Below are 26,603 nucleotides of genomic sequence, written 5' to 3'. Positions count from 1 at the left end.
CCAAGATGCAGAAGAGATTTCTTAAAATAGTGTTAGAGATGAGGGCCTTCAGTTACGGGTAAAACTTGATTTGTTCTTCTTAGAATAAAGAAGGTGAAGAGGAGATTTGATACACGGTGTTCAAAGTTACGAATGGTTTTGGGTCTGCAACCAGAGGACAAAACAGAGGCAACAGGAGGCAACCTTTTTGTTTATAGAATGAGTTGTTGTTATCTGGAGTGCACTGTCTGAAAGGCTGGTGGAAGCAGGTTCAATAACAACTCCCTAACCTGAGCTGGGTAAACAATTGAAGGGAAAAAAAATTACAGGACAGTGGAGAAAGAGCGGGGGAGCGGGATTATTTTGGCGCGGCACGGTGGCACAGTGGTTAGCACTGCTGCCTCACAGCGCCAGGGACCTGCATTCGATTCCTGGCTTGGGTCACCGTCTGTGCAGAGTCTGCACGTTCTCCCCGTGTCTGCGTGGATTTCCTCCGGGTGCTCCTGTTTCCACCCACTCTCCAAAGGTGTGCGGGTTAGGTTGATTGGCCATGCTAAATTGCCCCTTAGTGTCCCGGGATGCGTAGGTTAGAGGGATTAGTGGGGTAAATATCTGGGGTGACGGGGAGAGAACCTGGGTAGGATTGTTGTCAGTGCAGACTCGATGGGCCGAATGGCCTTCATTGGCACTGTAGCATTTTTATGATTCAATTAACTCTATCAAAGAGCTAGTATGGACAAGATGGGCTGAATGACCTCTTTCGGTGCTGTAACGTTATATGATCCAGAAATCAGAACCAATGGCAACTTTTTCCAGAACCGACGTCCACATCGGGTACTCCAGGCCTGATGCAGTAAAATAAAAAAGATTTACATTTACATAGGGCTCAATTTCACAACCTCGCTTTGTTCCAAAATACTTTACAACCAATGAAGTACTTTTGGAGTGTTGTGACTGTTGTAATGTGGGAATCGTGGCAGTCACTGGCAATGTTGGTTGAGGAATAAATATTGACGATGACACTGGGTCAAATTACCCTGCTTTTCTTCGAATAACCATTTACATCCACCGGACCTTGTCTCAACATCTCATCCAAAAGAAGGCACTCATGACAGTGCAGCATTCCCTCAGTACTGCACTCTAGATTTAGGGGCTGAAATTTTCCATATTTTGTGTCTGGAGTGGAGCTTGACCCCACAACTTTCTGACTCAGAGGCGAGCTACCCACTGATTGACAGCTGATATCTATACTGATACAGGACAATCCTGAAGTGTCACATCCAATTAACAGAAGAATGAGACTATTTCAATACCCTCTTTCATTAAATGCGATTTATAATTCCCTTTGCATTCATTCTGTGCACATAACCTGCAGTTTGGATTATTTTCTCATTGCCCTTAATTACCGTTGCACTATTCTGTTGATGGGTAAACTGTAATAATACATCTTGCCGGAAACATTCCGCTCCACACTTTCCAGTTTCTCACGGAAGTCCAGTAAATCCTCCTGGCACTTTAAGAGAAAGATTCCTTTGCCCAGGTTTGACCCGGCAGGTTTCGAAATCCAAATGGGTCCATCTGTGTGGTGAGAAACACAGGAAACAAAACGTCAGCAGAAAGGATGCGGTCCTTCCTAGCGATCAGCAAACAGTTGAATACATCATAGAATCTCTACAGTGCAGAAAGAGGCCATTCAGCCCATTGAGCCTGCGTCAACAACAATCCCACCCAGGTCCTAACCCCGTAAACACACGTATTTACCCAGCTAATCCCCTTGACACTAAGGGGCAATTTAGCATGGCCAATAAACCCAACCTGCACATCTCTGGGAGGAAACCGGAGCACCTGGAGGAAACCCACACAGACACGGGGAGAACATGCAGACTTCACACAGACAGTGACCCAAGGCCAGAATCGAACCCAGGTTCCTGGCACTGTGAGGCAGCAGGGTTAACCACTGTGTCACCATGCCGCCCAGTGGCACAGTCTCTGCTTAGTTCATCTCTTTCTATAGAATACTATTAGGAGCTGAATAAAAGAATTTACCTGTGTTGTCCAATGATATATAGATTAACAGTAACTGTTACGCAGTAGATTGCACCACAGCAGATTGTAATGCATAGAATCCCTACTGTGCAGAAGAGACCATTTGGCATATGGATCTGCACCGACTCTCTGCCAGAGTATCTTACCCAAGATCTCTACCTCGCCGTATCACCACACACATTTACCATAGCTAATCCATCTAACCTGCACATCTTTGGACACTAAGGGGCAATTTAGCATGGCCAATCCACTTAACCTGCACATCTTTGGAGTCTGGGAGGAAACTGGAGCACTCAGAGAAAACGCATGCAGACATGGGGAAAACATGCAAACTCCAGACAGTCACCCAAGGCCGGAATTGAACCTGGGTCCCTGGTGTTGCGAGGCAGCAGTGCTAACCACTGTGCCACCGTGCAGCAGGCTGTAATGCAGCAGTAATGCAGCAGATTGTAATAGAGGGAAGTATTTGAGGCAATACCAAGTGAAATGTGATGATAATTGAGGCAGGTAAGAGTTTCCACCAAGGATCAAGCAACGCAGAGCTCCACAAAACAGCCTGACATCTGGCAGATTCTGGGGCACAAAGGCAGCATCGCAGGAAAAAACACCAGGTGGAGGAAAAGGAGCTCCCATACAAAATAGAGAAACCAAGTGGGGGCGAGGGGGGTGGGGGGGAGAGGTGGGGGGGATTAACAGTTTTTAAAAAACTTTTCCAATTCAATCAAATCAAGTCCAATTCAGAGTCTCAACAAGTTGAGACATTTCCGATCCAAGCTGACAAGACAGGGCCTCCACTCCTGTCTTGGGCCTGATCGACATGAGCCAAGCTGATTGGAGTAGGTGCAAGTCCTCCTCCTCCAAGGCTTGATCTGATTTGCATCTTAGCCAAAAGGCCGAGATACCGCTTTTAAAAATTGCTTCAAATGAAGCTTAAATGCAACCTAATGACCTCAACCAAGCGCAGCATCCGGTCCATACTACACTTGATCTTAGCCAAAAGGCCAAGAAGCGATGGGATTAACAGTTTTTTGGGGGGTTTTTTTGGATTAACAGTTAATGGAGCAATCGCTACCCAGAGTTATGAACTCTGGATAATGATTGCACAAGTTCAGTGTCAGTTTGAAGCAACACTACCACTTCACACAGTAATTGCTAAAGTTAATAAAAATGCACCATCAAAGGATTCGCAAGCACAGATCAGTTCGAACCCAGGAAAACAGGGGGTGGGGAGGTGGGGAGGAAAACAACAGATACAGGTCAAGAATTCAAGCTTAAAATGTTCAAACAGCTGTGAAGTACATCAAAGGAAAACTCAGGTGTGCACAGAAAAGTGAAAAAGATGAATCAGGAAAAATGGGAAGGAAAGATAAAGAGTATTTCATAGATCGAGCCCCAAAAACCTGTGTTTATAAAACGCCTTTAAGATGGAAAAACATCCTAAGGTGCTTATTTTAATCACACACAATCACTATACTAGTGTGTACATAATATACAAATATCTTCATTGCCGGAAAGGTGAAGACAGAAGGTTATAGACAGTCTGCAGCAGACTCCAATCTGTTCTCAAAATGACTACAAAATGTACTCTGTAGTTTTGCTGCGTATAGCATATTGTGCTTTTAGAATCATAGAAACCCTACAGTGCAGAAGGAGGCCATTCGGCCCATCACATCTGCACCGACAACAATCCCACCCCAGGCCCTATCTCCACAACCCCACACAGTTACCCCGCTAATCCCTCTAACCTACAAATCCCAGGACTCTAAGGGGCAATTTAACATGGCCAATCAACTTAACCCACACATCTTTGGAGTGTGGGAGGAAACCAGAACACCCGGAGGAAACCCACACAGACACGGGAGAATGCGCAAACTCCTCACAGACAGTGACCCAAGCCGGGAATCGAACCAAGGTCCCTGGCACTGTGACGCAGCAATGCTAACCACTGTGCAGCCCACAGTCAAGAGCAAACCACTTGCTAGTATTATACTGAAAATGACATGCATACAGCCAAAACATCAAGTTAAAAGACAACATAACTCAACTTTTAAACGATAGCCAACAGAAATGGAGTGAAAGCAACTCAACAAAGTGTTTTAATAGGCTTCCGTTTGGTCCTCTGACTTGATTTGCCATCCTTACAACTGAAGTCCAGGAGTATTATCTAATACAATTTGATACCCAAGCCACAGGAGGAGATATTAGGACTAATAATTAGAACTTTCGTCAAAGAGGTAGGTTTTAAGATGTAGCTAAAGGAGGAAAGAGATTTATTAAATCAGAGAGGTTTACGGAGGGAATTTCAGAGCTTAGGGACCATGACTGCCAGCGGTGAAGTGATTAAAGTGGACAGCATGGTCGCACAGTGGTTAGCACTGCTGCCTTACAGTGCCAGAGACCAGGGTTCGATTCCAGTCTTGGGTCACTGTCCGTGTGGAGTTTGCACTTTCTCCCCATGTCTGCGTGGGTTTCCTCCGGGTGCTCTGGTTTCTTCCCACAGTCCAAAGATATGCAGGTTAGGTGAATTGGCCAAGGTAAATGTGTGGAGTAATGGAGATGGGGCGGGGGAGAGGACATGGGCCTCTCTGTCAGAGAGTCAGAGCGGACCCAATGGGTCAAATGGCCTACATCTGCACTGTTGAGATTCTATGAAAATCAAGGGTGCGCAAGTGGCCAGAATCGGAGGACTGCAAATATCTCAGAAAGGTGTGGAGGAGGATAGACAGAGAGGGACTGGCAAAGCCAAGGAGAGATTTGAAAACAAGCAATGAACTTTCCATGTCATAAACCTCTACACCTCTCTCCAACCTTTTCTAATTTCTTAATAGTTCTTTAAACCCATGGGAATGGTTATTTGGATAGTGGTTGTAAGCCCCTGTTGTCCAGTGGTCTGTGTTGCTAATGGGCCTAGCCACAGAGAGGATAGCACTACGCTCTCTTGGTAAGCTCTCTGTTGCAATTTAAATGGATTCTTTGAGGAAGTAACTAATTCATTCTTTGGCCTTCCGGTCAATGATGCATCATAAAAACAAACATCAAGGTTTATACCTCCTCCACCTTCACCCCATTTTTTATTTCTATCAGGTTATTTTCATTTCTTCCATAGATTCATTTTTCCTCCATTTTTTATCCTGCTTTCCATCTTTTTTTTCCCTTTAACATCATCTCCTCTTCTCACTCGGGCCATCTGTTACATGTCTCAGGTTGTCATTTGTCACACTGCTTACACCTTTGCTCTGCCATTGACACATTCTGATCTCCTAATGTGCTGCTATTAGCATCCTTCTTAGCCATGATCACCACCATTTACATCCCCTTTGTCCTTCTGTCCATGACATCTTTGTCAATCTGTCCCGTGCCTCCATTGGCCCTCTAAGTCAGCCCCGACTCACTCCCCTCCCCCCGCACATAACAGTATAAATGTCAGCCTATTTCTAGTTTTCTTTCGCTCTGATGCTGAGTCATTCAGACTCGAAAAGTTAACTCTATTCCCTCTCCACAGATGCTGTCAGGCCTGCTGGGATTTTGCAGCGTTCCCTGTTTTAGCATCAAGGTTTACTCTGTGGGGAGATGGGGCAGGGAAAGTCATATTTTGGAATGGGGGGAAAGAGAGAATACCTTGCATAATTTCAAAGAAAGCTAGACGTTCACTTTTCACATCCATCCGATACGTTTCAGGATAAAACTCTGCCATTTTCAGAAATCTAGAGTGAAAAAAAAGGATAGAAATTGCATTGACGTATCTTGTTTTACAGCTTCAGGATGTGCCAAAGCACTTTACAACCAAAATAATTGAAGAGAGATTTGCTGACGCTGTTCAAAATGAAGAAGGGTTTTGATAGAGTGGACAGGTAGAAACTTCAGAAGGGATGGTAACTGAAGGAGACAGGTTTAATGCTCGTTCACACAAGAGCTCGACAGACGCAAAATGAAGGGACATTCATTCATGCAGAAAGCTGCTATGATCTGGAATGCATTGCCTGAAAAGAAAGTACAGCACAAAGTCTCACAACACCAGGTTAAAGTCCAACAGGTTTATTTGGAATCACGAGCTTTCGGAGCGCTGCTCCTTCATCAGATTCCAAATAAACCTCCTGGTTCCAAATAAACCTGTTGGACTTTAACCTGGTGTTGTGAGACTTCTTACTGTGCCCACCCCAGTCCAACGCCGGCATCTCCACATCATGAAAAGAAGGTGGGCGCAGTTTCAGTAGTAACATCAAAAGGGATACATTTTTTAAAAGGAAAAATAATTGCAGAGAAAGAGAATGGGACTGATTGGATTTTGGAGAGCTGATAGCATGGAAAAATCATAGCATAGAATCCCTACAGAGCAGAAGAAGGCCATTCGGCCCATCGAGTCTGCACTGGCAACAATCCCTCCCAGGCTGTATCCTCGTAACCCCACGTATTTACCCTGCGAATCCCTCTGACTGAGAGGAAATTTAGCATCACCAAGCAACCTAACCTGCACATCTTGGTCTGTGAGAGGAAACCAGAGCAAACCCACACTAACACGGGGAGAACATACAAACTCCACAGACAGTCACCCGAGGCCGGAATTGAACCCGGGTCCCTAGCATTGTGAGGCAGCAGTGCTAACCACTGTGCCACCCCAATGCAGACTTCTCTCCTAGTCTGCTCACACTAATTTTCGGATACACATGACATTTCTGTAACGGTACAGAGGAGAGGACCACAAATATGGGGAGAAAGTCAAGGACTTTCCCCATACCCCAGACAGGGTAGATCCAGAAAGAATGATCCCAATGGTGGGGGAGTCCAGAACTAGGGGTCATAGTTTGAGGATAAGGGGTAAACATTTTAGAACTGAGGTGAGGAGAAATTTATTCACCCAGAGGGTGGTGAATGTGTGGAATTCACTCCCACAGAACGTAGTTGAGGCCAAAACGTTGTTTGCTTTCAAGAAGAAATTAGATATAGCTCTTGGGGCTAAAGGGATCAAGGGATATGGGGGGCGGGGGGGGGGGGTGATGAGGATAGTGAATTTGATGATCAGCCATGATCAAAATGAATGGCGCAGCAGGCTCGAAGGGCCTATTCCTGCTTCTAGTTTCTGTGTTTCTATGTTTCTATCACAGGTGGGGACTGCAGGGAGGACCAGGGAGAGTGAATTAAGCATCAGGTGGGGTGGGGGAAGGAGGGAAGGCAGGCATTGTAAACATCACAACTCAGGAGAATGAAACCACCCTCAATTTTGATGAGATACATGTTCACCAGCAGTCCAATGTTTGAATCGAAAACAATCGGATTTGTGCCATGTGGCATTGTTAAGGATGACATTGCTTAAGTACCTAACATGCACCTGTATTCAAATGGGCCACTAACCAGTTCTGCTCTGCTTTAATTATTTACTGACTATAAATGATTCACCTCATACTAATTATTTAAAACATCTGCAGCTGAAATTGCATCATTCAACGGCACATAAACATCTGTTGTCGCAGACATGTTCCATTCAAATGGATAAAGCAGAACAGATGTTACTTAAATTAAAATATCAAAGCAAAATATTAATAAGCAGATGAATGGCCCATATCCTATTTCAGCAGAAGTAAATCTTCAAAATTCTGTAGTAAATATGTTGGGAGGCATGGTGGCACAGTGGTTAGCACTGATGCCTCACAGCACCAGGGACCTGGGTTCAATTCCCGGCTTAGTTCACTGTCTGTGTGGAGTTTGCACATTCTCCCCGTGTCTGCGTGGGTTTCCTCCGGGTGCTCCAGTTTCCTCCCACAGTCCAAAAGACGTGCGGGTTAGGGTGCACTGGCCATGCTAAATTCTCCCTCAGTGTTACCCAAACACGCGCCGGAGAGTGGCGACTAGGGGATTTTCACAGTAACTTCATTGCAGTGTTAATGTAAGCCTACTTGTCACACTAATGAATAAACTTAAACCTAAAATGTTTGCACAGCCAATGTTCATTTCAAACTGGACTCATGGCAACAAACCCTAAATCCAGCCTCAAGCGAGAGTGTTACACCCGGAATAGCTTCAGATTCCTCTCCAATCAGCCGGTCTGGCTCAGGCTAAACCTCGACAGAATCCCGAGACGGATGAAGAGATCAGTGGGAAGAAAATTTGTAGCATTTGAGTTCCACGATGCGGGCTGTTTGCTGATTTATTTTTCATACAGTGGGCTTTGGGATTCAGTATAGCCTCTGACTGTGTTCAAATATGAAGTGAACTTGCACAAGTTAAATGAAAGCCACTGTTTGCGGGCGTTGTGAAATACAGAACGATGGCAAACTGCTCAGAGAATATCACAACTCCCGCTTTATTTAAAGCCGTCACAACATTTGTCTCATGCTAGGTCCAGCAGCCAAGATGGCCAGAGATCTTGAGTAATTTCCCATCTCATCTCAGGCAACCAATTGTTTATGATGTGTAGGTTAGGGGAATTAGCAGGGTAAATATGTCGGGTTACAGGGATAGGACCTGAGTAAGATGTTTAGTCAGAGAATTGGTGCAGATCCAATGGGCCAAATGGCCTCCTTCTTCACTGTAAGGATTCTATGAACAGAACTGCTGCATGTGCTGGTAAAACATGGACTCCTCTTTCCCCTTCTGGAGGGTGGAGTCTATGATTCGATTCACATGGCCTTGCAATCAAGACTTGGAAGACAATACAGATTTTGTGGAAGAGGTTTGATGACACCTCTTGAGGATACCTGGTGAAAGCCTGACAAAAAGAACATGTCAGAGATCCTGCCTGTATGGTTCCACGTGTCAGAATGGCCAGGGTTAAAGAATCCAGGGGCAATTAGGTTCTGAATAGGGGGCTGCGAGCCGCAGCCATTGGCTAAAAACTCAGTTTGAGAGGTGAAACCATGACCACCGGAATAGTTGAGGACTCTGGGTCTGTATTTGTTGGAGTATAGAAGGATGAGGTTGGATCTTATTGAAACTTACAGGATACTGCGAGGCCTGGATAGAGTGGACGTGGAGAGGATGTTTCCACTAGTAGGAAAAGCTAGAACCAGAGGGTACAATCTCAGGCTAAAGGGACGATCCTTTAAAACAGAGATGAGGAGGAATTTCTTCAGCCACAGCGTGGTGAATCTGTGGAACTCTTTGCCGCAGAAGGCTGTGGAGGCCAGGTCATTGAGTGTCTTTAAGACAGAGATAGATAGGTCCTTGATTAATAAGGAGATCAGGGGTCATGGGGAAAAGACAGGAGAATGGGGACGAGAAAAAAAGCAGCCATGATTGAATGGTGGAGCAGACTCGATGGGCCGAGTGGCTTAATTCTGCTCCTATGTCTTATGGTCTTATGGTCACCTGGCGGGGGTGCACTTCTTAGCCTTTTGGCCAAGTCAAGCGTCAGATCAAGCCACAGTTGGGGTGTAATGCCTTTCCTTGTCAGTTTGGATCTTGTTTGTCACTCTTGCCGGGACCATGAATTGGATTCAATTTGAATTTGAATTGGAGAAGATGGATTTGGGTCTCTGTGATCCACTCGGCGCACTGACTTTGTAACTTTAAGAATGGAGGAAGAAATGAAAGTGAAGTGGAGCCAAAAGGTGGCACAGTGGTTAGCACTGCTGCCTCATAGCGCCAGGGACCCGCGTTCGATTCCCGGCTTGGGTCACTGGCTGTGTGGAGTTTGCACATTCTCCCCATGTCTGCGTGGGTTTCCTCCGGGTGCTCCGGTTTCCTCCCACAGTCCAAAGATGTGCAGGTTAGGTTGATTGGCCATGCTAAATTGACCCTAGTATTTAGGGGGACGAGCAAGGTAAATACGTGTAGTCCAGGGGATGGGGCCTAGGTGGGATTGTGGTCGGTGCAGACTCGATGAGCTGACTGGCCTCCTTCTGTACTGTAGGATTCTATGATTCAAATACATCATCTCCCTAAAAGGGAAGGCAGATGGTTCATTATTGTTTTTCTGTTCTCTTTTAGCTGAGACTAGTGAAGTTTAGTTTGACTGAGGCTCCGCATGTTCCCATTTAATCTATGGGATAAATCGGTTTAATGATTTGTGTCCAGCCTCGCCTGGCCAGGCTTTTCCCTCAGAATGATCATTGCACGGTGGCACAGTGGTTAGCATTGCTGCCTCACAGCGCCAGGGACCCGGGTTCAATTCCCGGCTCGGATCGCTGTCTTTGCAGAGTCTGCGCATTCTCCCCGTGTCTGCGTGGGTTTCCTCCAGGTGCTCCCGTTTCCTCCCACAGTCCGAAAGATGTGCTGGTTAGGTGCATCGGCCATGCTAAATTCTCCCTCAGTGTACCTGAACATGCACCTAAGTGTGGCGACTAGGGGATTTCACAGTAACTTCATTGCAGTGTTAATGTAAGCCTACTTGCGACATTAATAAATAAACTTGAAGTGCATCTGACCACAGGTGTGAAAAACACGAGGCTAAATTTTCCTTGCTGACATTAGCACCACTTCTGGGTGCGGAGTTTGAGAATTTTACTAGTGCAACCCCTGGGTTAATTTTGCCAGCCTCTGCATTCTCTACCCAATTAGGGAAGGCAGATGGCACGAGATCCACAAGATCCTTAGACAGCACCTTCTAAACCCATAAGCACTTCCATCTAGAACTACGGCAGCACAGTGGCACAGTGGTTAGCACTGCTGCCTTACAATGCCAGGAACACGACATGCATGACTCTCTGTGTAGAGCTGGACATTCTCCCCTTGTCTGCGTGGGTTTCCTCCGGGTGCCCTGGTTTCCTCCCACACTCCCAACATGTGTGGGGTTAGGTTGATTGGCCATGCTAAATTGAGCCTAGTGTCAGGGGGATTAGCATGGTAAATATGTGGAGTTACAGGAATAGGGCCTGGGTGGGATTGTGGTCAATGCAGACTCAATGGGCTGAATGGCCTCCTTTTGCACTGTAGGGATTCTATGATTCCAGAAGGACAAGGACAGCAGATACATGGGAACACCACCACCTGGAAGTTTCCCTCTAAGCACTCACCATCCTGACTTGGAAATATATCGCCATTCCTTCGCAGTCGCTGGGTCAAAATCCTGGAAATCCCTCCCATTGGCACTGTGGGTCAACCCACACCACTGCAGTGTTTCAAGAAGGCAGCTCACCACCACCTTCTCAAGGGCAACTAGGGATGGGCAATAAATGCTGGCCTAGCCAGCGACGCCCATGTCCCATGAAGTAATGAAGAAAGGATGAGGGAGGACTTATTTGGGGGAGGTGATGGCCTAGTGATATTATCGCTAGACTATTAATCCAGAAACTCAGTGAATGTTCTGGGAGACCTGGGTTCCCAAATCCTGGCACGACAGGTGTTGGAATTTGAATTCAATAAAAAAAAGTCTGGAATTAAGAATCTACAGATGACCATGAAATCATTGTTGATTGTCGGAAAAACCCATCTGGTTCACTAATGTCCTTTCGGGAAGGAAATCTGCCGTCCTTACCTGGCCTGGCCAACATGTGACTCCAGAGCCACAGCAATGTGGATGACTCTTAACTGCCTTCCAAGGGCAACTAGGGATGGGCAATAAATGCTGGCCAGACGGCGACGCCCATGTCCCACAAATGAATTTTTTAAAACTGGAAAGTATGAAGAATTCCCATTTCTCTGACCCCCATCCTTTGCGTCACTATTGGTGGCTGTGCCATCAGCCTGTTAAGTTCCACTTTCTGGAATACCTTTCTCATGCCTGCCTCCCTAAAACTGAATTATTTAACCAGTATTTTGGTCACCCCATTTAAACTTTCCCTGCATATTTCCTTTATTAAGGAAAGTTTAATTCCTGATGACACCACCATAGTGGGTCGGATCTCAAACAATGACGAGACAGAGTACAGGAATGAGATGGAGAATCTGGTGAACTGGTGCAGCAACAATAATCTCTCCCTCAATGTCAACAAAATGAAGGAGATTGTCAATGACTTCAGGAAGCGTTAAGGAGAACGTGCCCCTGCCTACATCAATGGGGATGAAGTAGAAAGGGTTGAGAGCTTCAAGTTTTTAGGTGTCCAGATCACCAACAACCTGTCCTGGTCCCCCCATGCCGACACAATAGTTAAGAAAGCCCACCAACGTCTCTACTTTCTCAGAAGACTAAGGAAATTTTACATGTCAGCTACGACTCTCACCAACGTTTACAGATGCACCACAGAAAGCATTCTTTCTGGTTGTATCACAGCTTGGTATGGCTCCTGCTCTGCCCAAGATTGCAAGGAACTACAAAAGGTCGTGAATGTAACCCAATCCATCACGCAAACCAGACTCCCATCCATTGACTCTGTCCATACTTCCTGCTGCCTCAGCAAAGCAGCCAGCATAATTAAGGACCTCATGCATCCCGGACATTCTCCCTTCCACCTTCTTCCGTCGGGAAAAAGATACAAAATTCTGAGGTCACATACCAACTGACTCAAGAACAGCTTCTTCCCTGCTGCTGTCAGACTTTTGAATGGACTTACCCTGCATTAAGTTGATCTTTCTCTACACCCTAGCTATGACTGTAACACTACATTCTGCACTCTCTCATTTTCTTCTCTATGAACAGTATACTCTGTCTGTATAGTGCGCAAGAAACAATACTTTTCACTGTATGTTAATACATGTGACAATAATAAATCAAATCAAATCAACGCAATGTCCTTTTTCCCTCAGATCTTTCAGAAGAGCCTTGGGACATTTAATTCTAACGTTGACAGCATATAAATGTGAGTAGTTTTTATTTGTTCTGGAAATATGCAGGGAATGAATTCTCTTACCTGGGATATATAATCTTTGTATATTTAGTTACTGTCTGTTCATGGGTCTTCAGGGCAGAGCAGAGACCAACCTTGGTGGTCAGGAGCCTGTCGTTTGGGATCTGGTTTAAGAGCTGCTTACCTGTCAGATTGAGAGAAATAAAAGCCAGACGTATTAGAGAGGCCAATTAACAATCATAGAATTCCTACAGTGCAGAAGGAGGCCATTCGGCCCATCAGATCTGCATCAATTCTCTGACAAAATATCTTACCCAGGCCCTCTCCGCTACCCTATCCCTGCAACACCAGGTATTTACCCCACTAATCCCCCTAATCCACATATCTTTGAACACTAAGGGGCAATATACTATGTGCTGTACTAGCCAGCACATCTTTGGGCTCCAAGCTCAACATTTTAAAATAAATTAAAACAATTGATGTTTCATTTAAAACATTAAATGAAGTGATAAAAATCTTCCACCTACCCCTTGTCAGAATGTGGGAGGAAACTGGAGCACCTAGAGGAAACCCACACAGACATGGGGAGAAAGTGCACAAGGACAGTCACCCAAGGCCGGAATTGAACCCGGGTCCCTGGTGCAGTGAGTCAGCAATGCTAACCACTGTGGCACATATATTTACATTTTTGGGAAATAATGAATGCTTACAAGCCTCAAAATTCCCCAAATTTCTGCACATCCTTAGCCACATCCTGATATGCATTGCACCTGTCTCTCTGATATACCAAGGTTCCTTTGATGTACCATGTATGTATCATGTGTTGGTCTCTTTGTTATAATGTGGTCCAGTTGTGTCTGTACCACTGACAGAAATATAAAAACATGGGGTTAGAATATCCTATGGGCTTGGGGGAACCTGATGTGTCCACTTTAGCACTTTCCAAAATGCACTTCTGATCCATGTGTGACTTTGCCTTGGATATTTGCCTTTTCACACAGTGTTCGCAGTGCTTTTTTGCAAGCCAGCATACTGTACATGAGGAGTGTGGGTCTGGATATCAGCTGATTAGGAGGCCCACCTTGGTCTCCAACTCAGCAGTCCAGCTCTCAACATCAATTAAAGGCCCCCCCTACACCTCATCCCTCAACCCGTTCGCCACCTCCCCCACCCTCTCTCCCTCAACCACTCACTCCACCACACCCCATGTGTATTAGGTTATATGCAAACAAGAAACCACATCAAAGACATATTCTGTTATTACAGCCTCTTAATAGTTACAATCATTCTTAGATCAATAGACCACATGCCGAGCTGAAGCTATCAACAGCTTTTGAAATCCAGCCAAGTATTCATAATGGCTATGTCATTACAAAAGAAGGTATCAGATGCATTGGCTGAAACTGACAGGAGAGAATGGCGTCCCATTTCCATTTTAAGATCTATAGAAAAATGATGTGGGTTTGGCAAGGCAGAGGAAAATTGTACTTCGACTAAAAATAACAAAGTTTGGTGTTTCATGACTTGAGTCGTACTCTATTCTCTAGAGTTCTGAAGAATGAGAAGTGATAGGATTGAAACCTACAAAGGGATACACAGAGTAGAAGAAGGTAAGATGTTTCCCCTCGTTGGGGAGTCTGGAACCAGGGGACACAATTTCAAAATAAGGGAGAAGTCACTTCAGACCGAGATGAGGAGAATTTTTTTTTTTACTGAGAGGCCTATGGAATTCCTTACCCCAGGGGCTGTGGAAGTTCAGTCACTGCATCATTAAAGCAGAGATTGACAGATTTCTAAATAACAATGACATATCGGGATTTGGGGATAATGTGAGATAAAGTGGATGATCAGCCATAATCGTACTGAATGGTGGAGCAGATTTGATGGGCTGAATGGCCTATTGCTGCTCCTATGTTCCACAAGGAGATAGAGACCGGCCATTGGGCTGAAGATAAAGGCATACCACTGGGACAATCCTGTGAGCCACATACATGGGGAATATCCCAGGCTTGATCTGTATTAAGTTAGCTGCCCTTAAACCAGGATTATGGTGGAAGCATTAAAACTTGCCTTGACATCCGTGATGGAAACAAAAGAGGAAGCCTATCACCTGGCATTCCAGCTGTTGGTTACTGTCCAGTGTAGCCAGCTGGAAAGCTCCTTGTTTTAATATGGTCCAGTTGTGTCTGTACCAATGACAGAAATATAAAAACATGGGCTTGGAATATCATGGGGAGGTGATGGCCTGATGGTATTATTGCTAGACTATTAATCCAACAACTCAGCCAATGTTCTGGGGACCTGGGTTCAAATCCCACCACGGCAGACGGTGCAATCTGAATTCAGTAAAAGATACATGGAATTAAGAATCTACTGATGATAATGAAACCATTGTCGGAAAAACCCATCTGATCCTTTAGGGAAGGAAATCTGCTGTCCTTACCTGGTCTGGCCTACATGTGACTGTGAGAGCCACAGCAATGTGGTTGACTCTCAAGTGCCCTCTGAACATTGGCAACTAAGGATGGAGAATAAATGCTGGCCAACCAGCGACGCCCCCATGTCCCACAAATAAATTTTTAAAAAATCCTATGGGCTTGACATGTCCATTTTAGCACCTTCCAAAATGTACTTCTAATCCATGTGTGACAAAAGATCTTCTTAGCCTTTTCGCACAGGGTCATGTTCGCAGTGCATTTTTGCAAACCACAATGGAGTACATGAGGAGTGTGCGTCTGGATGTGTCGGCTTTTTAGAAGGCCCACCTCAAATCTCCAACTCAGCAGTCCAGCTCCCAATGTCATTGAAAGGCCCCCTGCACCTCATTCCTCAACCCTTTACCCCTTTATGTCATTGTTATTTAGAAATTATCAATCTTTGCTTTAATGATGCAATGACTGAGCTTTCACAGCCCCCTGGGGTAGAGAATTCCAAAGATTCACCACCCTCTGCGTAAAATAAAAATTCTGTTCATCTCGGTCTGAAGTGGCTTCTCCCATATTTTGAAATTGTGCCCCTGGTTTCAAACTCCCCAACCATCTTACCTGTATCTATGTTGTAGCTTGGATATTTTTCCCCTTTGTGAAGGGAAAATGCACCTACACTTTTTTGCTTGCTCAGTTTGATAGTATATGTAATAGAATCATAGAATCTTACAGTGCAGAAGGAGGCCATTCGGACTATTGAGCCTGCACCGACCACAATCCCACCCAGGCCCTATCTCCATAACCCCATGCATTTACCCTAGTTAGTCCCCCTGACACTACAGGGCAATTTAGCATGGCCAATCCACCTAACCCGCACATCTTTGGACTGTGGGAGGAAACCAGAGCACCCAGAGGAAACCCACACAGACACGGGGAGAATGTGCAGACTCCACACAGACAGTGACCCAAGCCAGGAATTGAACCCAGGTCCCTGGCACTGTGAGGCAGGAGGGCTAACCACTGTGCCACTGTGCCACAGTGTATCCCTTTAAGTATTTTGTTGGTTTCACTTATATCGCTGATCATTCTTCGGAATTCTCAAGAAAAAAGTACGACCGAGTTCATGAAACACCAAACTTAGTTTATTTTTGCTGGAAATACAATTTTCCTCTGCCTTTCCAAACTCACATCATTTTCATTAAGGCCTTAAAATGGAAATGGGGCACTATTCCCTCCTGTCAGTTTCAGCCAATGTATCTGGCAGCTTTGTTTTAATGACATAGCCATGATGAATACTTGGCTGGATTTCAAAAGCTTTTAATAGCTTCAGCTCAGCATGTTGTCTATTGATCTAAGAATGATTGAATAACATATGACTCAGATCGTGAAACACAACTTAGTTTTTGCTGGACAAAGAAAAGGATTGCCATGATATTCTCCAATAACTGAGTCCAGGAAAAGCCCACACTTGAATAATGGCTAGCTGGCTGGGTATGGTCGAGGGACACACCAGAGTGGTGATTATGGAATTATGCTTTGACTGTCTTCCAGGCAGGACAGAGAGGAAAAAGAAAGATTAGGGACAAACATATGTTACTGACAGCGAATCTCATAGTACTTCAATTTGCAAAGAAACCAAATATTAAAAAAAAATCAGTGGCTCTAAAATAGAAAGAACTATTGGAGTGGCACGCTGGCACAGTGGTTAGCGCTACTGCTTCACAGTGCCAGGGACCTGGGTTCAATTCCCGGCCTCGGGTCACTGTCTGTGCGGAGTTTGCACATTCTCCCCGTGTCTGCGTGGGTTTCCTCCGGGTGCTCCGGTTTCCTCCCACAGTCCAAAGATGTGTGGGTTCGGTGGATTGGCCATGCTAAATTGCCCCTTAGTGTCAGAGAGACTAGCTAGGGTAAATGCATGGGGTTAAGGGGATAGGGCCTGGATGGGATTGTGGTCGGTGCAGACTCAATGGGTCGAATGGCTTCCTTCTGCACTGTAGGATTCTATGATATATGCCATCAATCTGAGCAAGCAAAAAGATTAGGTGCATTTTCCCTTCCCAAAGTGGATAAAAATTCCAGGTTACAACATTGTGCATACAAAAAAGGATCTAAAAATTTGGGATTGTGGGTTTATTATGTTCCACTTACAACATCTCCTTTATTTATTCATTCAAATAAACCTTTACCTTCTTGGAAGTATTGGAAGTTGGTTGACGTATTAATCTCACACCATTTTAATAAGTAGTCAGCTTTGTCATTGTCATAGATCCGCTTCCAGCCCCTATTCTCACAGAAGTTGACAACTCTGTATTGAAAAGAAATATATCTTAAAGTGCAAGAGTCAACACCGAACAAAGCAAAATGTCGACAGGTTACATTATTTGTCGCTCTGCTCGCCTTTCTCTCCCAGTCAGCATTTTCCCTGGATCCGCACACACACAGCTCTCAGCCTGACTTGGGGTCAGTAATTTCTTTGGGATTGCTCTTGCTTCACGATTGCAACATGGCCGGTAACATGCAGGAGGCCTGATAGCATGTAAACAGGGTGTCCACCACAACATTGTGGTAGAAAAACAGCAACTTAAAGGAAACCCCAGCTTTGCCACTCCCAACTTCCTCCCTTCTCTCACTCTCTGTACATTGCAACTTGTTACGCTGGACAACATGCATTGTAAGAACATCAATGCCAGTGGTTTGGGCAATGATGCTTGGGAGCCATTTGAAACCCAACCTCCTCTATCTTTTTGGCTCTGTGCAATGTATTACTGTACCTGCACCCAAAACCTGACTGTTCTGGCAGGTTGTGGTATGAAAGAGAAACAGATAGGTATGAGGGGAAAAATGTAATTAGTCTGTGCTAAAGCAATTTAGTCCCAGAAAACTACATCAAATTCAAGTTTTGAGCACTCGTATAGTAGTTACTAAGCAAGAAAGTGACAAAACAATCTTAAATTGGAGGCGGCACGGTGGCACAGTGGTTAGCACTGCTGCCTCACAGAGCCAGGAACCTGGGTTCAATACCAGCCTTGGGTGACTGTGTGGAGTTTGCACATTCTCCCTGTATCAGCGTGAGTTTCCTCCGGGTGCTCCAGTTTCCTCCCACAGTCCAAAGATGCGTGTTAGACGGATTGGCCATGCTAAATTGCCCCTTAGTGTCACAAGATATGTGGGTTAGATGGATTAATGGCATAAATACATGGGGTTATGGGGATAGGGCCTTGGCAAGATGCTCTATCAGAGTGCATCGGTGAAGACTCGATGGGCTGAATCGTCTCCTCGGGATTCTATGATTATATTTCTGAATATTGGGCTAGAATATTTAATGAAAGCTGCATTGTGTAATAACTTACAATGAAATTCTACTTTTATACATACAGGTCAGTTCCATTTGTGCCTGAAGCATAGAAGATCGGCCTGCAATCTTTGGGGTCCTCCACCTTCCTGGATTTGTTGGGCCTGGGGCTCACGTCTCCGCTTGCTTTGAGATGAGAGATGTTGTTACGAGACCTTGCATTTTCCAATTTGTGGTGTGAGGCATCAGGTCCTGCTGTGTAGGATGGGGCAATTCAGAGGGAAGCAAGACAAAAAGCATCAGAAGAGGCTTACAAGACTCCTGGGAGTTCTCAAAAACTTCAAAATCAATGTTATGGTTCAAGTCAGAAATGCCAATGTGTTTTACGGAGGCCGCCTGAATTATAAGTTTTGCACCTTAAATTTGGCTAGGATGAGCATGATATGTTTCACTGCAGGTATGATTCAAATAACCCACAAGGGAGCTTTTATCAAGGTTTAATTAAGAATATAGTTAACATGTATAGTAAGAATATTAGCAAGAACTTTTATCAATTACAAACAAAAAACAAAGCAACCACAATAATATATGACCCACAACAAATATATATCTAAGATGTCCAATCAAAACCAATCCCATAAACAACACTTTAAACAAGTTCGACAATGCAAAGACTAATGCTCACGTGATACTGGAATTGAGTCCTTTAGATGAATTCTGCAGTTCTCTTGATAGACTCTGAAGAGTTTGAAGTCAGAACAGCTTCCCAGAACACCAGGGAGAGACTCTAGTTAAGCCCCCAGCAGCAGATTCTCTCCTTCAGAAAGGCAAGACCTTGTTTTCAGATAACCAGCAGAATTTCAGGAGAGAAACTTCTTTTCAGCTTGCTGTCTCTTCCAAAACCAAACTGCAGCTCAGAACTGAAAATGAAAGTGTTCCTATCACCTGACCTGCCAACCAGTTTTCCTCCTAGCAGAGTGATCCAACTAATTCTAGAAAGTACCTGAGGCGATCTTCCCCTGCCATTTGTTTTCCACGTAATCAGCCTCGCACCGGGAAAAAGTGCAAGGCTGATTACAATATGCAAAAGCTGATTTGAATCTACTTAGTGAGCCCGGGACACAATCGCCCAGGCTTGGTAATGTTTCCGACCTTGCTGGTGGAGGGCCACAACAGCGGGCATCACGTATGGTCCCCAGCATGCCCCCGATGGCCGGCTTGCTGATGGCAACCCTGTAAACATAGAAACATAGAAGATAGGAGCAGGAGGAGGCCATTTGGCCCTTCGAGCCTGCTCCACCATTCAATATGATCATGGCTGATCATGCGCTTTCAGTATCCCACTCCTGTTTTCTCTCCATACTCCTTGATCCCTTTAGCCACAAGGGCCACACATCCAGCTCCCTCTTGAACATATCTAACGAACTGGCCCCAACAGCTTTCTGTAGTAGAGAATTCCACAGGTCCATAACTCACTGAGTGAAGAAGTTCTTCCTCATCTCAGTCCTGAATGACTTATCCCTTATTCTCAGACTGTGACCCCTAGTTCTGGACTTCCCCAACATCGGGAACATTCTTCCTGCATCCAGCCTGTCCAGTCACACCAAGATTTTGTATGTTTCAATGAGATCCCCTCTCATTCTTCTAAATTCCAGTGAGTACAAGCCCAGTCGATCCAGTCTCTCTTCATATGTCAGTCCTGCCATTCCGGGGATCAGTCTGGTGAACCTTCGCTGGACTCCCTCAATAGCAAGAATGCCCTTCCTCACACTAAGAGACCAAAACTGTACACAATATTCAAAGTATGGCCTCACCAAAGCCCTGTATAACTGCAACAAGGCATCCCTACTCCGATCCTCAAATCCTCTTGCTATGAAGGCCACCATGCCATGAGCTTTCCCCACTGCAGTGAGGAACTGCTTTCCTCACTGCAGTTGGTACCTGCATGCCATCCTTCAGTGACTGTTCCACCATGACATCCAGGTCATGTTGCGCTTCCCCTTTTCCTAAATTGCCACCATTCAGATAATAATCTTCCTGTTTTTTGCCACCAAAGTGGATAACCTCACATTTATCCATGTTATATTGCATTTGCCAAGTATTTGCCCAATCAGTCAGCCTGTCCAAGTCATCCTTCAGCCTCTTAGCATCCTCCTCACAGCACACACTGCCACCCAGCTTAGTGTCATCTGCAAATTTGGAGATATTGCATTCAATTCCTTTGTCCAAATCATTAATGTATATTGTGAACAGCTGGGGTCCCAGCACTGAACCCTGCGGTACCCCATTAGTCACTGCCTGCCACTCTGAAAAGGACCCGTTTATTCCCATCCTGCTTCCTGTCTGCCAACCAGTTCTCTATCCACGTTAATACATTCCCCCAATACCAGGAGCTTTAATTTTGCTCACTAATCTCTTGTGTGGGACCTTGTCAAAAGCCTTTCGGAAGTCCAGATACACAACATCCACTGGTCCAGCCTTGTCCACTCCACTGGTCACATCCTCAAAAAATTCCAGAAGATTTGTCAAGCACGATTTCCCTTTAGTGAATCCATGCTGACTTAGACCGATCCTGTCACTGCTTTCCAATGCTCAGTTATTATGCCCTTAATAATTGACTCCAGCATTTTCCCCACCACAGATGTCAGGCTAACCAGTCTATGAATCCCTGTTTTCTCTCTCCCTCCTTTTTTAAAAAGTGGGGCTACATTAGCTACCCTCCAATCCATAAGAACTCTCCCAGAGTTTATAGAATGCTGGAAAATGATCACCAGGGCATCCACTATTTCTAGGGCCATTTCCTTAAGACTATAAGACCATAAGACTGTAAGACATAGGAGCAGAATTAGGCCACTTGGCCCATCGAGTCTGCTCCGCCATTGAATCATGGCTGATATTTTTCTCATCCCCATTCTCCTGCCTTTTCCTCATAACCCCTGAACCCCTTATTAATCAAGAACCCATCTCTGTGTTAAAGACACTCAATGACCTGGCCTCCACAGCTCTCTGTGGCAAAGAGTTCCACAGATTCACCACTCTCTGGCTGGAAAAATTCCTCCTCATCACTGTTTTAAAGGATAGTCCCTTTACCCTGAGGTTGTGCTCTCTGGTTCTAGTTTTTCCTACTAGTGGAAACATCCTCTCCATGTCCACTCTATCCAGCCCTCACAGTATCCTGTAAGTTTCAATAAGATCCCCCTCTTATTCTTCTAAACTCCAATGAGTACAGACCCAGAGTTCTCAACCGTTCCTCATACGACAAGCTCTTCATTCCAGGGATCATTCTTGTGAACCTCCTCTGGACCCTTTAAGTACTCTGGGATGCAGAGCATCAGGCCCTGGGGACTTATTGGGTTTTAATCCCAGCAATTTCCCCAATCCAATTTTCTAACTAATAAGGATTTCCTTCTTCCTTCATGCTAAACACTCTATTCCCCAGTATTTCTGGAATTTATTTGTTTCCTCCTTAGTCAAGACAGATCCTTAGCACTGTCCACTGGGCATCCTGGCACTGCTAGGCTAGCACACTGACAGTGCCTACTGGACACAGGGCAGTGCCAAGTGAGTGAGGCCAGATGGGGCGGAGCCAAACTGAGGGGTTGGGGGAGGTAAGAAGGGAGGGAATGGGGGAACTCTGCATCGGGAGTGTGGGGGCTGGTGTTGGGGTCGGGGATCGGAGGCCGGGTCTGGTCATCAGGAGGCCAGCCATTGGGGGAGTTCGGGGCCGGCGATCAGCAAGGTGGGGGTTTGGGGCTGGCGATCCAGAAGCCGGTGATGTCTGGGCGGAGGTGCATGTCAATTGAGCTCCCAGTATACTTGGAGATCGGCACATGCGCAGTGGCCCACTCAGCAGTCTGATGCCAGCTTCTCGGGCAGCTTTAGGTCCATTAGATTGGAAGATAGCAAATGTAACTCCTTTATTCCAAAAGGAAGGAAGACCAAGAGCAGGATAAAAACAGGGCTGTTAGCTTCATATCAGTCAGCTGGAAACTGTTAGAAGTCATTATTAAAGATGTCATGTCAGTGCACTTCGAAAAATTCAAGGCAATCAGGCAGAGTTAACATGGTTTTGTGAAAGGAAAATCATATTTAACTGATCTTTAAAGGAGTAACACGTCTTGTAGATAAAGGGAAACCTGCGGATGGGTTAGTAAATTTGCGGATGACATTAAAGTCGGTGGAGTTGTGGACAGTGCGGAAGGATGTTGCGGGTTACAGAGAGACATAGATAAGCTGCAGACCTGGGCTGAGAGATGGCAAATGGAGTTTAATGCGGAAAAGTGTGAGGTGATTCACTTTGGAAGGAGTAACAGGAATACAGAGTACTGGGCTTATGGTAAGATACTTGGTAGTGTGGATGAGCAGAGAGATCTCGGTGTCCATGTGCATAGATCCCTGAAAGTTGACACCCAGGTTGATAGGGTTGTTAAGAAGGCGTACGGTGTGTTGGCTTTTATTGGTAGAGGGACTGAGTTTCGGAGCCATGAGGTCATGTTGCAGCTGTACAAAACTCTGGTGCGGCCACACTTGGAATATTGCGTACAGTTCTGGTCGCCGTATTATAGGAAGGATGTGGAAGCATTGGAAAGGGTGCAGAGGAGATTTACCAGGATGTTGTCTGGTATGGTGGGAAAATCGTCTGAGGAAAGGCTGAGGGACTTGAGGCTGTTTTCGTTAGAGAGAAGAAGCTTAAGAAGTGACTTAATAGAGGCATACAAGATGATCAGAGGATTAGATAGGGTGGACAGTGAGAGCCTTTTTCCTCGGATGATGATGGCTAGCATGAGGGGACATAGCTTTAAATTGAGGGGTGATAGATATAGGACAGATGTCAGAGGTAGGTTCTTTACTCAGAGAGTAGTAAGGGCGTGGAGCCGATCCGAAAGCTTGTGATTCCAAATAAACCTGTTGGACTTTAACCTGGTGTTGTGAGACTTCTTACTGATTTAACCAAGGTACAGGACGACTTCTTTACTTTTCAATTCTAGTGTCCTAGAAATAAACCCTCGTGCTTGGATTCCTTTTTCATTAACCTGCATTGCTATTTTTAGTGGTTTGTGTATATGTACTTTCAGATTCCTGCTGTATTTATATTCTTATTTTCTGGGTAACATGTGACTTATCTTCTTTTCTTACCAAAATGCAATATCTCACACTTAATTACAGTTGCCAATTATGTGACCACTGCACAAGATTATTAATATATTTCTTGTGATTTGTTGTAGCTCTCCTCAGTATTGCCTCTTTCTCCCGATTTGACATCATCCTCAAATTTAGAACTTGTGATTTTGATCCCAAAATCTAAATCATTGTGAATAATCGTGATCCTCGTGGCACTCCACTTTGCACTCTCTCCTTCTCAGAATAGCTACCCTCACACCCCTACTCTCTGCCTTCTGCCTTGCAGCTAACTTGCACCTTGTCCCCTGGACTAACAATGCTCTTATTCTTAATAGTAAAACTACAAGATGTGGGATGGGAGGCAGTGTGGTGACACAAAGAGGCTTTGTGCTGCAGGCAGCATGTGACACGGAAAAAGACTTTGCAAGAAGGATGATCACAGCCTCCAAGTGATAGGAGGACACTTCTATTTGCGAGTTGTAACATTCCCGTCATCCACGATTTCTCCAATATGTCAGCATCAAAACTCAATTCCAGAAACCAGTTGACCAGGGAGGTCGATTCCGGTTTTGTGACATAGTTGCGAGCCTTTGGATTCTGAAAGGGGACCCAGTGGCAGGTCCCACTCCAGACCACAATGCAACAAGCTTTACCAGGGAGTGAGTGCCTGTTGTGTTGACACCAGGTAAGGACAGGATCAGGGCTCAGTCTCCAGTTGGCTTGCTTGCTGACAGAAATGGTTAAAGATCATACGTGAAGAATGGCCGTCCCAGCAAGGTATTGGAACAGCAACCATCTGAGAGTATCGCCCTCAGTGACTAGTTAAGACCTTCGGGACACGAGGGATTGGAAGAAAATTAGAAAGTTGAAGGAAGACCCAAAATCAAATCTGGGCCTCCAAGTAACATAAAAACATAGAAGATAGGAGCAGGAGGAGGCCATTTGGCCCTTCGAGCCTGCTCTGCCATTCATCACAATCGTGGCTGATCATCCAACTCAATAGCCTAATTCTGCTTTTTCCCCATAACCTTTGATCCCATTCGCCCCAAGTGCTATACCCAGCCACCTCTTGAATACATTCAATGTTTTGGCATCAACTACACCCTTTGGATGAAGAAATGAGTCCTCATCTTCGTCCGAAATGGTCTTCCCTGAATCCTCAGACTGTGACCCCTGGTTCTGGACGCCCCCACTATCAGGAATATCCTCCCTGCATCTACCCTGTCTTGTCCTGTTCGAATTTTATAAGTCTCTTAAGAGATTTTTATAAGTCTCTATGAGATGTAGCATGACTTCATCTCCTACACCCTTGAGCTCAATTGAAGTTGAGTTCAATGAGAACTGTTGGACTTAAATAACATTCAAGGTGACATAAATGCCTTGTAATCCTGCCTAACAACAGAGACATTTAAAGCTGTTGGACCCATTGGCATTAGTAAGATGACATACATGATGTGATTTCTCTAGAATGTGCTATCGGCCACAAGTTCATTGGGCAGCACATTTCAAAAATTCACACACGCTCATTGTAAATTCCACTCCAAAACTTCACAATCAAGTTTTGCGAGAGTGCTGCTGAGATGAAAACTCCCTAATCATACAGATTAAACTTTAACCTGGTGTTGTGCGACTTCTTATTGATCTAACCAAGGTACAGGATGACTTCTTTACTTTTCAATTCTAGCGTCCTAGAAATAAACCCTCGTGCTTGGATTCCTTTTTTCATTCACCTGCATTGCTATTTTTAGTGGTTGGTGTATTTTCAGATTCCTGCTGTATTTATATTCTTATTTTCTAGACATAATGTGACTTATCTTCTTTTCTTACCAAAATGTAATATCTCACACTTAATTACAGCGAAATCCAGTTGCCAATTATGTGACCACTGTAAGAGATTATTAATATATTGATTTGAAATATCTGCAAGGATGCAACAGAGTCTGGGGTTCCACAAGATATTCACAAACCTCCCAACTCTTGGGGGTCGCAAGTTATGATTCCCAACAAGACCTTACATCATCTGCACAACCGTTTAAATAAAAAGCATTCACACTGAATAGCGTTCTTTGTGAGATTAAATATGTTACTTTGACTGATACGGAGGGTGGAATTTTCCCATCCCGCCTGCCACGGGAATTGTAGCGGGTGGACCATGCAAAGGTCCATTGTCCTCGGGCGGGATTTTCCGGTTTTGGGATGAGCGCAGCCGGAAAATCCCGCCCAGCCTCTCTCCTACTGACTATCGCTTGTCTCAATCAGTGTGATATGGCATCATGGAAGATATCTCAGACTATGCAGCAACTCCCCCCACCCCCACACCCCTCCTGCCCACCAAATAAAGAACAATAGGGGGCACTTTTAACCTCTGCCACTCGTTGAGAAACTAAGGGTTGGGTGTAACACTAGACTTATTCTCTACCCATTGTCTGCGCTGCGGTTAGTGCAGACTGAGTATGATTCAAAAAGCAACGTTCCACACCATGTTGTTAGCTTCCAGATGGATAGCTTGAGGTAAATTTGTCCCAGTTTTGAGCACAATGCAATCAATATCAAAGAAAATGATTGTTTGGTGCTTTCCGTCTGTACGTCCCATGTAACTTGGGCTAGAGATTCTGCTGATTGTGGATCACAGGTTGACAATGCGAAGGATGCAGGATAATATGTGCCGGGTTGCCATTCTGCAGCAAGTGACATAAAGGTTGAACACTAACCTGTAGAATGGTCGTACTGTTTGTTGGTGAGGACTTCCGGAATGTGCTTTGCATTGCTGAGGAAGTTGATTCTGAATTCTATTAAATTGGAAAAGTAGACTTCATCTTTCTTTGAAGCCATATCATCTTTAGCCTAGTCCCCATAATGCACTATGATGCCAGTTGTGACCTCTATCAGTCACAAAGCCGTTGCTTAACATGGCTTTGCTGGGCTTGTCATCTTTGTAGCCACAGCAACGGTTATAAATCTCATCACTAAAATATGCCCACTGTTACAACTTTCGAATGTTTGTTTTGTTGTGTGTGCTGAGGGAGGAACTGAGAACAAACCATTCCATTAACAAGTTCATTATATCTGGTGCCACTTTCA

General features: G+C 45.0%; 1 protein-coding gene and 1 non-coding gene across 2 annotated transcripts in view; both read right to left on the bottom strand.

Moving 5' to 3' along the window:
• Positions 1 to 26,354, bottom strand: part of LOC144510240 (protein polyglycylase TTLL10-like) — a 48,597-nt gene extending 22,243 nt beyond the window's left edge. Inside the window, exons 1-7 of the mRNA XM_078239733.1 lie at positions 26,234 to 26,354; positions 19,554 to 19,634; positions 18,485 to 18,656; positions 17,296 to 17,414; positions 12,747 to 12,867; positions 5,644 to 5,729; positions 1,386 to 1,557 (exon numbers count right to left, since the gene is read on the bottom strand). Of these exons, the coding sequence (XP_078095859.1) occupies positions 1,386 to 1,557; positions 5,644 to 5,729; positions 12,747 to 12,867; positions 17,296 to 17,414; positions 18,485 to 18,656; positions 19,554 to 19,634; positions 26,234 to 26,354 (872 nt within the window). The remainder of the gene's footprint in view (positions 1 to 1,385; positions 1,558 to 5,643; positions 5,730 to 12,746; positions 12,868 to 17,295; positions 17,415 to 18,484; positions 18,657 to 19,553; positions 19,635 to 26,233) is intronic.
• On the bottom strand, positions 2,841 to 3,038 carry LOC144510300 (U2 spliceosomal RNA). The gene has a single exon (XR_013500607.1). It is a non-coding gene; the product is annotated as a U2 spliceosomal RNA (small nuclear RNA).
• Positions 26,355 to 26,603: the final 249 nt, after the last annotated feature.

Source organism: Mustelus asterias, chromosome 22 (assembly GCF_964213995.1).
Source record: "Mustelus asterias chromosome 22, sMusAst1.hap1.1, whole genome shotgun sequence".
Classification (NCBI taxonomy): domain Eukaryota; kingdom Metazoa; phylum Chordata; class Chondrichthyes; order Carcharhiniformes; family Triakidae; genus Mustelus; species Mustelus asterias.
Note: the sequence above shows the minus strand (reverse complement) of the source record. Positions and strands in the feature narration are given on the sequence as shown.